This window comes from Amblyomma mixtum, chromosome 2 (genome assembly GCF_055824585.1).
Source record: "Amblyomma mixtum isolate Tamu chromosome 2, ASM5582458v1, whole genome shotgun sequence".
Classification (NCBI taxonomy): Eukaryota; Metazoa; Arthropoda; class Arachnida; order Ixodida; family Ixodidae; genus Amblyomma; species Amblyomma mixtum.
In genome coordinates, this window is record NC_143013.1 from 306276953 (window position 1) to 306294987 (window position 18035).

The 18035-nt window shown below is 46.0% G+C and overlaps 1 protein-coding gene across 1 annotated transcript; it reads right to left on the minus strand.

Moving 5' to 3' along the window:
- Positions 1-2768: 2768 nt before the first annotated feature.
- Cdc42 (Cell division cycle 42) lies at positions 2769-17128 on the minus strand. The gene is made up of 6 exons (XM_089574746.1): positions 16989-17128; positions 16194-16249; positions 15982-16102; positions 14268-14450; positions 7490-7687; positions 2769-4220 (listed from the first exon to the last, which is right to left on the minus strand). Exons 3-6 carry the CDS (start codon positions 16084-16086, stop codon positions 4131-4133), a joined length of 576 nt encoding a protein of 191 aa, XP_089430872.1. The 5' UTR covers positions 16087-16102; positions 16194-16249; positions 16989-17128; the 3' UTR covers positions 2769-4130.
- Positions 17129-18035: the final 907 nt, after the last annotated feature.

Consider the following 18035-nt stretch of genomic DNA (forward strand, 5'->3'; position numbering starts at 1 on the left):
TCGCTGGGTCCACCCTGCTGCGCGATGAGGTTATCATGAGGTCAGGACGACGCTGGGAAATTCGTAGGTTCTCCTAGCGTCATCCTGAGCTTCCCAGTAGGAGAAACGCAAGAGTAGTCAAGTTGCACCGTAAATAGACGGTGCGCACTTTCGTAAGAGAACACAAAGCCCAATGACTGTGTTCTTTGTGGACATCACCTTGAGCATTGTCGAAGTTGGACGGTGGCTTGGGTCCCATGTCGGAGACGGCGCGGTACACAGGTTTTGAGAAAGGAGGCAGGCGCACCCGAGGCTGAGCAGTCGGGCCAATCGAACAAAAATGCGCGTCTTCTGTTTCCTCTTCTGCGGTGACAGCACGAGCCTATATCAGGGAGCTGACCAAACGCTTTTCTGTGAGAAAACACACTGACCTCATATTTTGGGTAAAGACACTACAGCAATGTTCGATTTAGGCGGAGTTGGAACTAATATATATGGTATGCAGTGTTTGTATTCCACTTAGAAGTGGACAGCTTCTGGTCAATTTCGACAACCTTTAGCTATTTAATATGCTCTAACACGTTAGTGTGCGTTGTACCAAAAGTATATTCAGGGCAAAGCCACCGCGGCTGTATAGACCGACAACCCAACGACAACAGCCTACCTCACATAAGACACAGTCTAGACCGCTTATAACGAACACTCACTTATTAAGAACGAGGGCGGTGCCAGACGTGGCAGTAATTACTGTAATTTACTTTTTCGGGTAATTTGAAATTTAATTAATTCACTTTCGTCTCTAGTAATTTAGTAATGTAATGAAATACTTTGCGGCAGTATCGCAGAAAAAATATTTAGTTACTTGCGTAATTAATTAAGATACGCTACTGCTCTTTGTGCCGGAAAAGCTTTGGTCTCGTGCGCACGGCTGGTCGCCTCGAAAGCAGGAACGACGCGCGGTAAGATGTGCGTAGGACTGTGCCTCCGAGAACGCCGTGTCATCTGCTGTCGGCTCGCTCGCTGCTCCCGAGTACTTGAGTAGGCGGGAGTTGCTGGGATTCACGCAGGTAGCATAGTCAGGGTCGGAGCAGGAAAGAGGAAGCCAGACATGGGGTTATGTCTCACATCTCGGTGGACACCTCAGCCGCGCCTGAAGGGAAGAGGTAGTCTGGGAAGGCATACAATTGAAGGTGCATATGTCGTCGGTTCGAATCCCTGTCGCAAGCTAGCCTCCAACTTGACTCGTACATACATGTGGGAACGCTGCATACGACCAACGGTTGCGTCACAAGTTTGGTACGTCCTCCCTTCTCTTAGGGCGCGGTTCAGGTGTCCGCCGAGATATGTGAGCCAGATACTGTGCCATTTCCTTTCCTCGAAAAACCAATTTACCAATGTAATCGAGAAAAACTGGCGCCACACTGAGGTCTGCCGGTGTGGAGTATATATATAGACGACATGCACATGACTGTCTGAAGTGGCGGTGCTCGGCTTGTTGTCTGCGTCATAAGGCCGCTTGATGATATCACCCCATTTTTCTAGCCATCGATCGGATTTTATGTATACCATACAATAACACAGCCGCCGGCGTAATGGGAGTAGTAATGCTTCCGCTGCCAGACATATTGGACATATGGAATGCCGACAAAACTTTTTACTGGATGCGGCCGTTGAAAATGCATGCCTTGAAAGGCGACAGCTGGCACTAGTGGATCAAGCTTCGTGTTGCCGGTTTTCAGTGCGCGAGCGTGAACGGCAGCGACCAGCGGGAAGACTCGCACGGCGCTTTAGAAGCTAGGTACTCGTACGCTACCCTCTCAACAAGAATACACCTATGTGGGAGTAAAAAGGGAGTACACTGTCCTCCATCGCACTTTTCTAAAGGGCGTTCAGTAGAGGACTTTACTCCCTTTTTACTCCTTTCTATTTAGAGTGTGCATGCACGACACGAGAGGCTCGAATGATGCGAGTCTTTTTTTCTTTTCTTCGACGAGCGTGTCACTAGGCATGGGAATAATTGTTCGCCGAGTGGCCTGTTGAGCTTGACCACGACATGGCGAATAAAAAATAAGTGAAAACTCCATTTAAGGAAGTGGAAAGCAGCCACGAATTACTTCGTTAAATCGGGAAAATTGTAAAATCTAGGAAGGCATTTCTCTGGATCTCAAATTGTAATGTTGCCGCACCCAAAAGCTACCACGGCATCGCATTTCCCGACAGCCGGCGCCTGTGCGTTTGAAGAGGCCGCGAAAGCGGCCCAGATCGCTTGTGCATGAAAACACAGGGTTCGTAGCAGTTTTAGAGGAAAAAATTCAAGGGTTTTCAAGGACTTACTATGAACTTACTATGAGGAATTTGATGATTAGGAGACTGACCTACCCCTTGTGACCACGAGCGCTTCCACCGCATCCCTTTAGCAGCTTACTGGTAGAAGGGCATCAGCAAGGTGCAAGAGACTGTGCTCGAGAGCTTCGAAAGTGTCGTATAGGGTCTCGGCTGAATAAGCAAACGCATATAAACAACTTACGGTGTCAAACTTTGTATTCTTCGCTGTGATGTGGCAAGTCCACACACTACGAACCCCTGATACAACAAACTATCTGCAGAATTACCAGGTTCGTTTTATGTGGGCTTGACTATTAACATTCGCAGCTCCAATAAAATTTTGCGATGCGGCAGACCGCTAGCAGGTTACCGATGCTTCAAGTGTGGTACTGCATGGTAGACTGTTCACGAAGACTACTTCCCAGTAAGTAGCAACTGACAAGAAAATAGCACACATCCAAAAATCGAGGCTGAAGGTCAAGTTTATTATAAAAATTCGTATTTTTTTCACAGTATACCAAAAACACTGGCTTTAAACTGTTACCACAGAGAACTGCTAACTGAATGTTAATCTGTTAAGAAGTGCGTCATCATTGTTAGGAAGCTCACTTAAGTATTTTTCCTCTCTTCAATGTAAAAAAAAAAATCAAAACAACAAAGGGCCACTTGAGGCAACTAAAAGAAAGATGCAAGTTTCGATTTGCACACAACAGTAAATAAATAGCATTGCATCCTCCAACCAACATAAGAAAAAGCTCTCGATACACCAACACAGGCTTCACAAACGCCTTAGTCATGGCGCAAAGCAACTTTCTAGGCAAAATCATCATTGCCATGGGAAAAAAAAATATTAGAAAAGGACACCTGAAACAGCAGACAGCACTACAACAGCAGGGCGGCAGTTTTCATCGCACATGCTTTTATATAGGATGCTTCTGCGAACTAGTTTTTTCACAAGTAGGGTGGGGCGGCGACATGCACAACCCCAGGAATCAATGTGAAAAAAAGGCCTCCTGACCAAGACGGCCACGCCCTGCGGATGACACTTAGTCCAGTACCTGGCTTGGCTCTCTGTACATTTGACACTGCACTGAACAGTAAGACAACTAAACTTACATATCTAAAGAAAAAAATGTAGGAGGCGGCGGACAAGGTTCTTGATAAAAAAAAATAAAGCAGAGCGCAACGATGCACACCCATTCAAATACTGCAGTACTTGGCTAACACAACAAGGCTTTGGCAGCGGCAGCTGCCATTGACTTCTCGCCTGGAGAAGCACGCGCTGCCTAGGGTTCCCATTTCTTTCACGGCAGTTCTTTTTTCCCTTAAAGGCGCGAGGAGAAAAATGAAAAAGACTGTGGTGGCGAGCCACACGTTTCGCTTTAAAGCAAGAGACACCTATGCGGCGGGCATCGAGAGTTGCTGCTGCAATTGTGAGCAACGCCCGCTCCCTACTAAAGCAGCCCCACCGCCCCCAATTCCCCCCTTTGGGCAGTTGTTACTCCTATGGACTCTGCAGACAGCTTGGTCAGCCAGACTTCCACAACGAGCGACACCAAAGCAGGGAAGGAGGCGTGCGCACAATGGTGTCTCTCCTCTCCCCCTCCGCGAGTTGTTGGCCCCTGGCTGCCCCCGTGTGGCTGGTGGGCAGTGGCCCTCCCACCCTTGGCTGGAATCCCCCTCCCCCCAAGGGTCCATCTGTGTTGTGTCGGCAGCTCCCGTTTCGTCCTCTTCTCGCACAGCTGGCTGCTGCAGGTCCTTGCAAAAAAATTTCTCTCGCCCTTCGTTTTGTGCTGCTTCTTTGCTCCCTGGGAATTGGCCACTGTCTATAGAAGGGCACACCTTCGCTTGGGCTTAGGCTCAGGAGGCTCTAGGGCTGCCAAGATGGCTTCATCAAAGACGTTCTTCAGTCCTTTCTGCAAGAAGCGAGGGACAACAAAGAGCTGCCTAAGCACCTGTGTAGACCAAACAGCTTGCGACAAGTGCAGCCAAATAAGGCTGCCTTGGCCATTCTGGCCCGCAGAACAGTTTCACAATCTGGGTATATGCGAAAGACAAGAGACGCTATTACACAAAACGCCTCCGAGCACTGCATTTCCTTTAGTGTGCTCAGTAATGAAACTGACTGATAAAGTGCAATCTGGAATACTTCGGAGAACAGAAACATTGATTTAGAAGCACTCTGGAGCATGTAGCTTCTAGTTTCCAAACCACTTAGGCTGGCAAGCAATGCTGGAACTTTTTTGAGCATGATGTAAGGACCTGCTACACCTTTAGGTTTGCCATTACCAGCACATAGTCTCACCAAATTCAATACTAGCAAATCTGGAGCAAGTTGGCGCTACATCCCCCATTTTTATTATGATGGCACAGCTTATCTGGTTTGGTGCAGTTTGGCCACAATAACTAATAATTCGCAAACCGAGAAAATGACCCCAATCCTTGGTGGCTGAGATGAAATGAACAACATGTCGCTAGTGGCCAATGCACTATATGCTACATACCGCAAACAACAATTTTCACCAAGGTTCCTAAAGTTGCATTTTAAAAGTATTTCGCGAGCACTAAATTTCACGCAATGGAATTGGCAGGCCCCTCAATGCTCCTCTCTTCTATGAAAGTTTCATTTCGGTCTGGTATGTGTGTACAACAGGCATTGAAGCAAGGCCAAACTTCAGTGACCGTAATTTGGGACTTGAGTATGCGCAACGAAGCCTATTCCTGTGGCATGGCTCAATGAAGTGTACGCTAAACTGAAAGGGCACAATGTGCGGAATGCTGTGCAGAAATTCAGATAGAGTAGAACCCCATCTATAGTGTAGTGATTTGTACCAGCGACACTATGACAGCGACTTTAATGTATCAGTTGTTGACTGCATGGCTCTGAGGATGTCAGGTAATTAACTGGCCACTTAACACATGGTGTTGGTTTATAAAAGAAGCACTCAGAAATAGCTTCCATCCCACTCTTGTCGTCATTTCATGTGATAACTATTTTCAGTTATCAAATTTTATGTTATCCTGATTTCTATTTTGCTTAAGTATTGTGGAAGTACCACATTTACATGAATGCAGCACTAGTCTGATCTCACAGTGAATACAACACTAGACTGATAGTCTGATCTCACAGTGAATACAACACTAGACTGATGACACAGTCAAGCGTGGCAAAACCACCCGTGCGGTGCCGCCTCTCCACTGCCAGCGGCCCAAGCCACCCTCTTTTTACGTTCATAGACCAGATTTACCCCCCATGTGCACTTCGCACTTAGCCTCAGTGCCCCAAGGCCGCCCAAAAGTTGGCTTCTCTTCGCAGCTAAAGAGCCGTGTGGTTAAGCCATCTTGAAAAGCGCTCTTTCATTTTCTTTGGTACTAACTGCCTACGAATGTTGGCCTCGTGATTACGCCGCTACGTCTGCAGCTCTGAGATGTCCCAGAATGCGCGTGTGCCGCGATGTTGTCATTCTGCGGGAAGTACGTCACCATGGCTAAGTGCTCTTTACTAGAAACACTTCTTTATTATGAGGGGGAAGCTGGTCCTGAGAAATTGTTTTTAATATTGCAGTTACAACAACAAAATTTTCAGAGAACTTTTGTTTTCGCATGCCGAGTCCAAATATGCCACTTAATTTCGTGTAAAGCCAGTGCTCATGCACTTGCGCCGAGGATTCGAGAAGAATGAACGATATGTGGCTGAGTAATATGGTCTTGCAGGAGCACTACTTCCATAGCCTCCGTAGCATTGACTGCTATGTATGCAACAGAGTACAGTTAGTGAAAAAACGTAGACCGTTTGAAACAACTGAAACAATTAATTGATGTTTTGGTCATGGAACAGCCTTTGTAAGAGCGTACTGACGAATCCATGGCTGAAACATCAATAAATCGTTTCAACTGTTTCAAACGTTGGTCCTGCAAGTTTCATCCAGAGTTCACAACAATGACAACAGTAGCACTCGTGAAGTTTTTTAAGGCTAGACTAATTTCACAGAAAAAAAGAAAAGAAAGAAATGAGCCTTCATATGAAGTGTGACATGGGGGTTTTTCTTGGCTGCCATATTCTAATGAAACTTATACTGTAGGTTTTTTTCTCTCTCTCCCGATTAATTCTATAGTAGGTTTTTTTCTCTCTCCCGATTACTCCCACCAGTCATGCGACATTTTTATGTGGCGCAACCGATTTTGCTGTATGCATGGCCTCACTTCAAGGGAACACTACATATTAGAAATCACAAACATTACCCGCACATTAATACCGTTCCCCGCTTGAGCAACAAAATTCTTAGGCTTGTATTAAATCATCTAAGGAATTTTATGACAGGACTCATTTTCAGTCACTACTTCAGCTATTCATGCATGGATATGTGTTTTCCTAGTAATGTTTGTGTAACCCCTATATAAAACACAGCATCATCCCTGACCACAGACAGTCTGTTAGCTGTTTTAAGCTTCTTACAATGGTTCCACTTGGTATATCTAAAAACAGTTTGGTGTGGCAGAGAGAAAGAGGGTGTGTGATGCGACTATCAACTCAAAATGTCTGAAACCCCCCCCAATAGTTGCCCTTCAACGAGGTCTACCAATTCCAGTCCTTCAAATCAAATGCAATCCCAGAAGGCATAGAAATACTGCTACACAAATGCTTCAGGCTTTATTTTGAGGGCCTGCATTATACACAGTTATAAATTGCTTTTATCACAGCACCATATTTTATTAACAATGCCAGCCCTCATTAGTATGCCTTATCATGTCCCAACAATATTGGCAGGCACATCACTCCACTAAAGACTGATCACCTGGCAGTCCCCAGTTAACATTTATTCAGATTTTCTTGCCCAATGTCACAAGGCGAACAACCTGTAGCCTGTGCAAATGACATGGTCAACTTCCCGCAACAGCTGCAGGCAGCATACAAGGCTGCTTGCTACCAGAGCATCTAGGCCTGTTCCACTAAGTGTAAACATTAGAAATGATGAATTATCTATAACTCTGGCACGGTACCATACCAGCTGTCAGAGGCACTCAAGGCACACAACCACGAGCATCTGCCCCATTTCGAGAATTCCCCTTTCAAACTTGTACTTCCACTATACTACACTGCCAGCAACGACCAGTCACTCAGCTGTTACATGCACCACCAGCAAAAGCTGCACAAGACGAAGATGAGCATGTGGGGAATCCGTACCTGTGTGAGGGCTGAGCACTCGACGTACTTGACAGCCTTGAGCTCCTTGGCAAGTTTCTCGCCCTGTTCGTTGGAGATGGGCTTCTGCTTGTTCTTGGCAAGCTTCTCGAGGGTGGCTGCATCATCCCGAAGGTCAATCTGTGTGCCCACCAACAGGAACGGCGTCTTCTGGCAGTGATGTGTGATCTCTGGTACCCACTGCACACACAACAGAAACAGGCACAATGCATAAGCCACATGCAAGGGTTACTTCTACTGCATTCTATGCATTGACCAACACTATCAAGAGCCTTGTCAGCTATTAACACTGCTGTGATGATCCGATCCCAACAAATACGACAAAGTTCCACCTCCACTACTAACAATATGAGCAACACGAACATGTTTTTCTTTATATGCTGCATATCACCAACACTGCTCTTGAGGGATATTTAACACCAAAGGAGCTGATTTACACTCGTGGTCACCATACACAGCCAGGAAGTGGAGGCACGATTTGCCATGGATAATAATAGGCCAGGCTTGGCAAGACAGGCTGAGGATCGTAAGAGCTGAATTCGCAGCTTTGGGCCTAGCCTTTGAAACTTCCAGCATGCCATGTAAGCTGAGTAGAGAGGCAAAGCTTTAAAAAAACAAGAAACGGCAGCACCGGTGGTAAACGTTTCACACATTTCACTCTTACACTAGAGGCTAGCAAAGCCAACTCCCTATGTAGCCAAGTGTGCAGCATGCTTCAAAAGGAATAGTTATAAGATGCTGTATGTTCATCTCACAATCAGCTTCAAATGCAGGTCATTACTGTGCTTTATTGAAACTGATGACAACATTCAGTGCAGCACTGCTCAATGGTGTGGACTTTCTTGCATCCTGCATGGCACATTCCAAGTTGTCAGCAATAAGCTTGTAAGATCATTTCGTGAATTAGGGGTCCCAGAGAAGAAAGAGCATCCATCAACAAGGAACAAGATCACTGCCGCAGGCAGCACTAGCAGTGGCAAACCACACCAGTACTGCAGTAAACTAGTGATATTATAACAAGTTAAGAATAAAACACGACTTGGTCGCAGTAACATGTCAGATATCCTAGACCCTAATGCACCAACATTATGGAGCACCACTGAAGAGTAGTGGCAAACTACAACTGAATACACTGAGGCCAGAGCATAAGACTGAATGTCACCAGGAAAGTCACTGGACTTCAAGACTAAGTGCGAGTAAAAAGCAAGAAAGAAAGAGACTCAAACAATCTGTTTGCTCGGCACCAAAGAGTAGAAAAGAAGCCATCTTAAAATGGTCACTGAGGGAAAATAGAAGGTGGTCTGCATTGATAGGGCACTGAAGGCCACTGTCACAGGAACCTGAGCTGTTATAACTAGTAAAGAGAGAATACAGGTGTCACAACCGCTGGCAATTTTGCAAGTGCGTGCGTCGACAGATTTTAGGACGCAGATTCCAGAGACCGCTACATTGCCATTCACTTCAAAACAGTGGCGACCTGCCCTTTTAGGCAAGGACGTCAAGAGTTCGAATTGACAGGCAGGAAGGTTTTTAAGTCTATTTTTTCTTTGGGATAAATGAGTGTTTTGTTGCTGAACAAACATCAACAGAGGCAGAAAGAGCCAGAGAATTTTTACCCGCGACAATAATCAGATAGAATTGTCCCGAGTGTCCTTTGAAATGCATTACCAATGGGCACACTGCTGCCAAGTTTTGTACTGTCTACTTTATCATGACCACTCCTGTTCCCACCACATTATGTGCAAAGGCTTATCTTCTGTTTCATTACAAAAAGGCATATCCAAAGCCTTCCTGCAGATCAATTGTTTCATTTGTGAAGAATCATGACAGAGTAGGCGGAACTACCCTCCACACTCCGGAGCACTTGTGATAGCGCACAAAGATAATCTGTTGCGCAACTCAGAGCAACTCCTAAAATCCTTCTCTCCGCTAAACTACTGGCCCGTTGGCCGTTAAACTACGCACAAAGGTGGCTTGTTTTGTTTATTAATAGGTTAAATGCTTGTCCGTTTTTTTCATGTCAGAACTGATTGGAAGGCTATGTGGCTACGTCTTTTCCCTTTCGAAGAAGCCCTACAACTGCCCAATTTTTGGACCTACTAGCACCATCAAGGATTGACAACCACATAGCAGAACTGCCAAGAACTGCACTACAAATGCTGAAGGGCGTCAACCCTTCCAAGGTGGAGAGCATCAAGCGTTTTTTTCCTTCACAGGAGGACTGAGAACAAATCTCCCAATTTCTATTCTCAGTAAATATCAATTCTATGGCCCTTTCTAGCTATGCTGACGCTTGTCTTACAAAAAGACATTTACTGCTGAGGAAAATGAATTGAAATATTTTCCCATCACTCAATTAAAACTCTTGACGCTTACACTAAAAAGGATTACATCACCACATTCAAGTGAACGGCACAGTAGCCTAGCCTCTGAGATCCGTGCAAAAATCTGTGCCCTGAGACACCTGTTTATAAAAGTTCCCTTTTCAGTGAAAGGAGTCTTAGTTGCTGGAATCAGGTAATCTATCAATACTGGCGACTACAATTTGTCCTGCAAATCCCTTTGAACCATTTGTCCTCCGAATCCCTGAAATGAGTTCGATGGTCATATTCTAGTGAGATCTGTAGAGGTGGTCTTTGCGAGCATTAGAGTCAAACTTAAAATCTCTGTGTGGACCCCATAATTCACAAATAACTTTAAAAAATTGTTGCTCAAAGTAGCTTGCATATGATCAGGGTTTTTTATTTCTTGACAGATACTAAAGTAGCCCAGTTTATCTATTTTAATGCACTGATACCAAATATGCACATTTTCCCTTTGAGACATGTTCTCAAAATATGAAATGTTTGTCTCAAACATGCAGGTAACTGAATTATGTACAGTATGCCACAGTGAAGTTTAGCACACAGAAATTATCTACAATCTCCAAGGAGTGCATTAAGGTTCTAGGCCCATTCGAACAGAAGTTATAGCATGTTAAACTTTACCAGGGAAAAATTCTACATGATAGTTCAGGCATATTACACATTTTTAATGATCATAAATTGCTGCTGGCTTTATGTAATTGTGCCGAATAAGTGCTATTGTACCTAATAACAAATCTCCATCAGGAATGATGCCTACCCACATTCAGGACTGCCACATACAATTCCTCCACGACAAAAAAATAGTCTGTTGTCGAAACTTTTCGTGTTACCTAAACAGGAAGTCAATCAAGAAAAAAGAACTCAGCTTTATAACTTTGATACCTGGGTTGTTTATAAAGTAAAACATTAATAAACAGATTTCGTTTACTGTTGTGATTGGCTAGCGGAGTAATACAGGACATCGCAGAATGTGGCCCAGTGTAACTAACTGCTTTTTTTAAAATTTTATCCAACTGTATGCTAATTATCCTCGCTACCAAGAGAAGGTAGAGAGTAACAGCTTTAAAGACGCACTGATGGCAGAAGTGCAGTCAGCAGAGGTTCACACTCAAAGCTACTAAACACAGCTGTTTTGCAACTGTATCTTAAGTGTGCGCAAGTACACTACAGTCACATCTTATGTAATTAAAAGAATAAGCACTATGAAGACAGTTTATTTAAGCAATGGGCGCATAGATTACAGCCTCTGCCAGTCATTGCAGGAAAGTACAATGGTGCAGGAAAACATTTCAATTAATGCAATAATTAGAGTGCCGACACAAAGTTCCACTGCCACTCTTGATGAATGCGTCTAGGGTTTCACAAAGAGAGGAGTCAGCAGTTCCTGGGACCAAGCAATGGTAATGCTGAGTTTGCAGCCACCTCTTAAAGGCCCCCTGCCCACCCGCGGCCAGCAGACACTCTCTACCTCACTTTGAGCGAGCCTCCTCTCCTTCCATTCCCTCCTCGAAATTTTTCTCTCCCGCTCCTCGTCGAGTAGGCTCGGCAAGGCAAAATCACCCCTTCCTTCTCCGGTGTAAGCCGGAGGCGTGGTGTCTGTGGAGTGCGTCACAGGGCGACGTCATGGCCCCGCCTTCAATAGAATTCTTTTCTTGGTTTTTGCATTTTCTCCGCACACTGAACGATCGAGAGGCGCGATCGGCTCGACCACCTAGACTTGTTAGCGAGCGCATCCTTTCATACATCTGTTTGTCATTCCCAGTTAACGAGCCACCTTTTCATTTTCTTTTAGGCCTCCCCACCGTTTCACGAGCGGAGGGGCGGAAGTCGGTTGTGTTCGAAACACACGGCGAAGCGCGGACCCGGCAACCGCCCGTTTGCTTTTCTCCATGCGTGTTTGTGTTCTGTGTGTTTGTGTCTTTTCTCCGCTCCAAAGCATATGTCATTCATTGGAGTCAAGGCGTACGCAAGATGCACGAAAGATAAGCGGTATGTGTGCGGAGCGGTAAAGTGGGCGAGCGAGGGAAAGGCTCTGCTGCACTACTAATTAAAACCTTGTTTTGGGGGGCTCGCATAGAAGAAAAGAAACTGAGAAGGGAGCGCGCACGCAGAGCGTCTCGTGACGGGATCACGGCGGGGGGGGGGGGGGGGGGGGGGGGGGGGGCGAGCCAACTCCCTCAGTTTTACTGTTTTTTTACTTTTTATGGCTAGGGTTCAAGGCTGTCGCCGCACGCTCCCTCCGCAGTTTTTTTTTTTTTGTTCCTTCATGCGGGTTTCTAGGCATGAGCCAGAACAGAAGGCGCTGCGGAAAGTGTTGTGCAGACGATGCGACGCCAAGGCTACACCCAACCTTCTCCCGTCAGTCAGAACGATGCACCAATGGAGTGCCTTTAGCGAAAGTAGCCCCCCCTTGACGTCAGCGGGGTGCAGAGTAGTGGGCCGGGCCCGTTTTTGAAGGAAGGAAAGAACGAACGGGCTTTGATTTGAATTTTCGCAGCTTTTCGGGGCGCGCATGGCTCTAGTATTTTGCAGAGGTTATCTTCGATGCCTCATCTATGCAGTGGGCTTGTTTTTCAAAAATGTCCGGACCCTGGTCAGTGGCCCTTTAAGGGGTCCTTTTAATAATTCGGCATGCTTCCAATTTACCTAACTGCTGAATTAATTTCTAGTTTGTGGAACATGCTCTAGTATTTATGACAGTGGTATGTGGTACAACACCGCCTAAGCACAAGCTTTTACTGTTCGCATTTTTTTTTTATGAACAGCCCTGGGAAGCAGAGAGTGAGTTCGCATATGCACACATGAAGCTTGTCCATGGTTACTCTGGCACACAATCTTCTCGAAGCAGGTATTCCTCTTAATATTGCATAAGCACTTTTTTGTCCACACTTTTTTGTTCACCATTTTGAGCCTACACTCCCCGCATAGTGTGGATCACACAATGCCATTTTCTAACCAAGATTGTCCTTGTTGACAGTACTGATTGATTTGACTGTCCCTAGACTACACACATGAAGTTATTGCTGTTCTGTACTGCAAAAATAAAATGTGTTTGCCCTATGATGCACACTCAGTATGTTCAATTCGTCTCCCTTGCTTAAAGTATGTACTGCTGACATTATTATGCAATACAGTTTCACGGTATGCAAGCTAGCCTTTTTATTGTAAATGTGTGCCAACTCCTTTTTATATCACCTGGATAGTGGCACATACCCCCTTATGTATTTATACAAATACCTACTCAAACAGGTACACTGTACTCATTTGCACTTTATACATATACTCTCTTATGTATCATGGTGCACCAGTGTCCAGGCAGAACTGTTTGCAGGCACCTGAAGAATAAAATAGATTTTCTTGTCCGCGGTGAAATGGTGCGGTATGGCGGGCACTAGAGGGACGAAGGCGTGCACATTCGTGCGGTTATGGGACAGCTACTGGCAACATAACAGCCTAATCTATAACTGATGGACTACAGTGCAAATTGTGAAGTTGTAAAAGGTGTAACTACTATGTAAAATACATTCTCTTTTTTTTTGTTTAGTTTAAGCCTTGTGTCACGCATGTGCAGAATCGAATTCAACGTCTATGTAATCCTCAGTGTTGCCCTTTTCACCAGCGTTCCCTCCTTTGTGCTCAATTTTTGAAGCAAGGAAAGATTTACATCAGCACTGCTCCAAGGGCAACCTGCCTAATAAGCTTGCCAATGCAGGGTAAGATGCATCTTGGCCGAATGCTCTGGCAAGTTGTACCAGTAGTCCACACTCTTCACTTCTAATATACCTTTCCATCTCTTTTGAGTTTTCTTCGAAATGCCTTTTGTGCTACAGACTAAACGAAGCGTTAATTGCTAGCTACCTGCAACGTCCATGTGTTTCCCTGTTCTGGCTGTCTGGATGACGACTTTTTAAAGAACAAGGACACCTGTGGCCAAAGAGCATCACGGCACAAGGTGTTTTCAACTGCTCAAGGTGTGGTTAAAGAATAATCAGCCTTATTCACAAGATGTGGCGCCCTCTGCTGGGGAGTGATGAAAATTCATCTGCTAGCGGTTGAAAACAAACGCATGTGGGAAACGCAGGCGTGATCCAGCTCCCCGTGTGAAGTGGCAAGTTTGTGCTTGATAGCTAGCACCTGTCACTAACATGAACTGCGCATGTGCAGTAGAAGCTAGAAGTTTTGTTTTCAACCAGTGGAGGCGGAGGAGGAGAGGCGAACATTCACAGAGCAGCCGCGTGAAAAAGACAGATTTCCCGAGCATTTCTCCCCAAGGAAGCTGTGCACCTGGCCAGGGGAAAGCTATCACCGTGGGCACACGGCGGCACTGGGGATGAATTATCGTAACAAAATGGCTTGGATGTGGCAAGTGTTAGACAGGCAAAAGTGTTGCTCACCTTTTCTCGGACATTTTCAAACGAGGACGGAGAGACGACAGAGAAACAAACAAGGAAAACATCTGTCTGGGGATAGCTGAGAGGCCGCAGCCGGTCGTAATCTTCCTGGCCAGCTGTGTCAAAAAGTCCTAGGGTGTAGGGCTCGCCGCCAATCATTACTGTCACAGCATAATTGTCGAACACCTGGAAAAGAGCGGGAAGTGATACACAAGTTAACAAGACGTCTCACGCAAGGGTCATGGTTTGGCACGTTTGTCGTGAAAATGGAAGCACCAAATTTTAACGAAAAAAAATGGCAAATTACAGTTTGCTCTTCACCAACTTTGAAATAGCACTTTCTTTTCCACAAAACCGCATAAGGAACAAAATGTGGAACACACCAACACGAATAACTTGTCTAACGTATGTGTGCAGGAATACGGCAGGTCCATAAAATTTATTGACATATGTGGTTGAATATGTGGTTGCTTAGACAGCAGTAGACAATCTGCAGTAGGATGCTTCTGTTATGATCATGTGTTTAATGACTAAGGAAACTTACTAAAACTACTTGGTCTAGAAAAGCTTCAACATAAAAATTCCTCTGGTTCATTAATAAATTATGTTTTTGTTATTCAGAGAACACTGCAATGAGTATGATCAGACATGCAAGTCACTGCAGTTATCATTAAAACCGCTTTAGCTATACACTAGGTCTGTTCGATTCAGAACTGGTTCTCTGCACTAATTCTGAAAAAGTTCCGTTGGTGCCGGCGCGGTGCAATTGCAGTTTCTTGGTGCAGGTGCAGCGCGTCAGCAGCGTCACAAATCTTCAATCGAGCGCGTGCACGCACAGGCCTTGTCGTCTGCTATCCGGTTCTCGTCCGTCGTGCTGTGTTGTGTTGCTGTGCGTCGCGTGTTTTTCGTGCCTCGTGGAGTCATGGACTACGACATTGCCGAATCCACTTTTATGGAATTTTCTGAGTCGTCAGACAGCGAAGATGAGGAAGCCGACGTGGTGCTTTCTTTTGCAGCAACACAGTTCGGACAGACCGCAACAGAATCCCCAACTACTACGAAAGCGTAGTAGCTAGGTGTTTCAGCTTCGAATTCAAGAGGCTGTTCAGGCTGTCGCGAGAAACGGGAAAAACTTCCTTTAGTTGGCCATTGATGTTAACAAACAAAACGTCGGCTGAGCTCGTCGTCTGCTTACGCCGTCAAACACGTGCACCACTATCCTGCACCTCCGTCTCTGAGGGTGCCGCGGTTCTTTGCACCGAAGCGGCACCACGACTGCACCAAAATCAATCGCGGACGGTGGTGCAGGGGGCGCTGTGAATCGAGCGCTTTGGTGCAGCGCACCGTGAACCGGTTCCGGCGGTGCAGAGAACCACGGCTGAATCGAATGCAGCTACTGGATGCGAGTGTGCAGTCTGGTGAAGCTGAAATTAAGAAATTCCATCCATTGCCCCCATAGCACAACCAGACTTTACAGAGCATCGAGTGAATATCCCCTTCTGACCCAATCATTAACTTAACAGTGATGGCAGTTTTATCCAGTACTTTTTCTGTACTGTTGAGAGCTTTTTCACAACAGAGATCCATTAGTAGCAAGATCACGATGTGCATACGCGGCACATCGACTCGTCCACTTCCGCAACGGCAATTCTTCCCTCATTTGACATATCAGTAAATGGAAGTGACTCATGCAACAAAAAAGTGATATGACACTTACCGTGGGGACGTATTCTGATGGAAACTTGTTTGTTGTGTATGAAATCAGCAAACATGTTTTACCAACAGCACCGTCGCCAACCACAACACATTTGATGGTTTGCATTTTCAAGCCACTGTCCCTGAAATACAGAAGGGGAAATTTAGAATCCGTGCCGGAACACAGGCGAGAAAGATGACAAGTTACAGTCGGAGCACAATTCTGACACTTGCCTGGAAAGCTGCTCCTTTCCAAGGTGGAGGGGGGCCTAGCCTTCAACTCGCAGTCGCTGCAAAGCAAGCGTCAGCAGAGTTTGAAGCAAACAGTCCTAATACACGACAATTTCCACTTGGGTGTTTTAGAGCGAAGTGAAATCCACCGGCGAAAAGAATAAAGAAAGCGCTCAGACGCGAACGGAAGGAGGAAACGACGAAACAGCGGCGTCAACCACGAAGGAATGCCGGCACACCTCCGCACTCTAGAGGACGCGAAAACTCGAGTGGGCGACGAGACTTTCACGCTCTCAAAGTAAACGACATGTCCGAGAAAACGGCAGCCTCAAATATTCCCACCTCTTCCCGTTACGCAGTGTGAATAACGCGGAATCAGCAACGAAAAAGAAACTCGCAAACACTGTCCACTTAACGTGCAGATTGCATTCAGCTAGCCAAAAGGATACTGCAGCACTCATACCAAGATTTCGGTCCCGAACAAAACGTTTGCACTATGCCCGAACGCCGCTGCCAAACGCTTCTGTTGTCAAGCTGGGATTCGGCGTCGGGCCCGTGCACGATTAAGCCCGTGTGGTTTGCAAGGACGGCCGATCTTCGGCAAACTAGCAAGTATGTTAGGCCTAGTGCAACGACACTCATGAAGCGCAGTTCTACGGCACACCGCCATCTTGATAGCTTTGTCAAAAACGGCAAAGGAAACTTGACAGTGCTTCGCGGCAATCTATCGTAGCGAATACCGCCTGTTTCCGCGCTGCCTTAACCGAATCTACGAAGCAAATGTGTGAACAGACCCACCTTTGGGAGAGATCAGCGATTTATTTCTCACCCGGCCTCCACAAACTCGCCTTACTGGGCGTAACTAGTGGAGTGGCGTCACATCCGCTTCCGCTGTTAATGAGAACGGGAGCGGCGATGAGTGCTTCTCCGAAAAACGAGTTCCACCGTCGGCGCCGCTTATTGCAGTTGCTCGCGTATGCATCGTAATTACGCATCAAAATAGGTAACGGATAAAACAAAGTGTGTTTCGCTTTTATAAACACGCATTTGGGACCAATTTGAATTTGGTGTTTTCTTGTTTTGGCTGCCACTGCGATGACGCGCGGGAAATTCTCGGTTTGTCTCGCCAGTTTTTTTTACGTGTCAAACAAAATTTACAGCGATAAACCATGACAAGAGCTCGTTTTGCTACTTCTACTGGTTGGATGCTGCGCAGCTGCGATCAGGGGCCTTCTTTTATCAGAACTGCGAAAGCAGACGCTAAAGTCGAGCATGAGCGTTGGGCGATGATGGAAACCATGGACAAGTGCTAAAAAAAAAAAAGGTTATTAAAATCAAAAGGTCAACTACTACGACAAAAATGAGTGAACTACAATCTCTGAATTTAAATGCCTGCACATATGCGCCTACCGTAGTAGTCCTCAAGCGAGTGACACCGGCGAGGGATCCATCTGACGCACGGTGCAATATACAGTGGGCGCATTTGTTTTTCAGTCCCGGACTGTCCGGGACTACTTGCGGACTCGAGTCCGGTATTTGTTTTTCTCGGGCAGCCCGAAAGCTCCGCCCACCTGCTTGCATCGCCATAGCAACGCGTTCGTTTTTAGCCTATGGCAGTCCGCGGGCTGCTTGGGGCTGCTGAGAAGGCAGCAGACGATAGCTGCGCGCCGCGCTGGCAGCCATATTAAGTTAGACTCCGTGTGCATTTTGAGTGCTTTTCGTGTTCCTGGAGGTCGATATCATGCGTTAAACCTTCACATGAGCTCCGTAGCTCCTCTCTGAGCCATCGCAAGACTTTTTGTTCTTGCATCTTCGTTTATTTTCTTGAAATCCACCGCACACGGA

Bases quoted from the DNA above. Each gene is read 5' to 3' on its own strand.
- Cdc42 (XM_089574746.1), bottom strand. From the start codon at position 16,086: ATGCAAACCATCAAATGTGTTGTGGTTGGCGACGGTGCTGTTGGTAAA. The intron at 14,451-15,981 runs GTAAGTGTCATA...GCTCTTTTCCAG, and splicing joins CATCAGAATACGTCCCCACG to GTGTTCGACAATTATGCTGT. The intron at 4,221-7,489 runs GTACGGATTCCC...CGCTTCTTGCAG, and splicing joins AGTGCTCAGCCCTCACACAG to AAAGGACTGAAGAACGTCTT.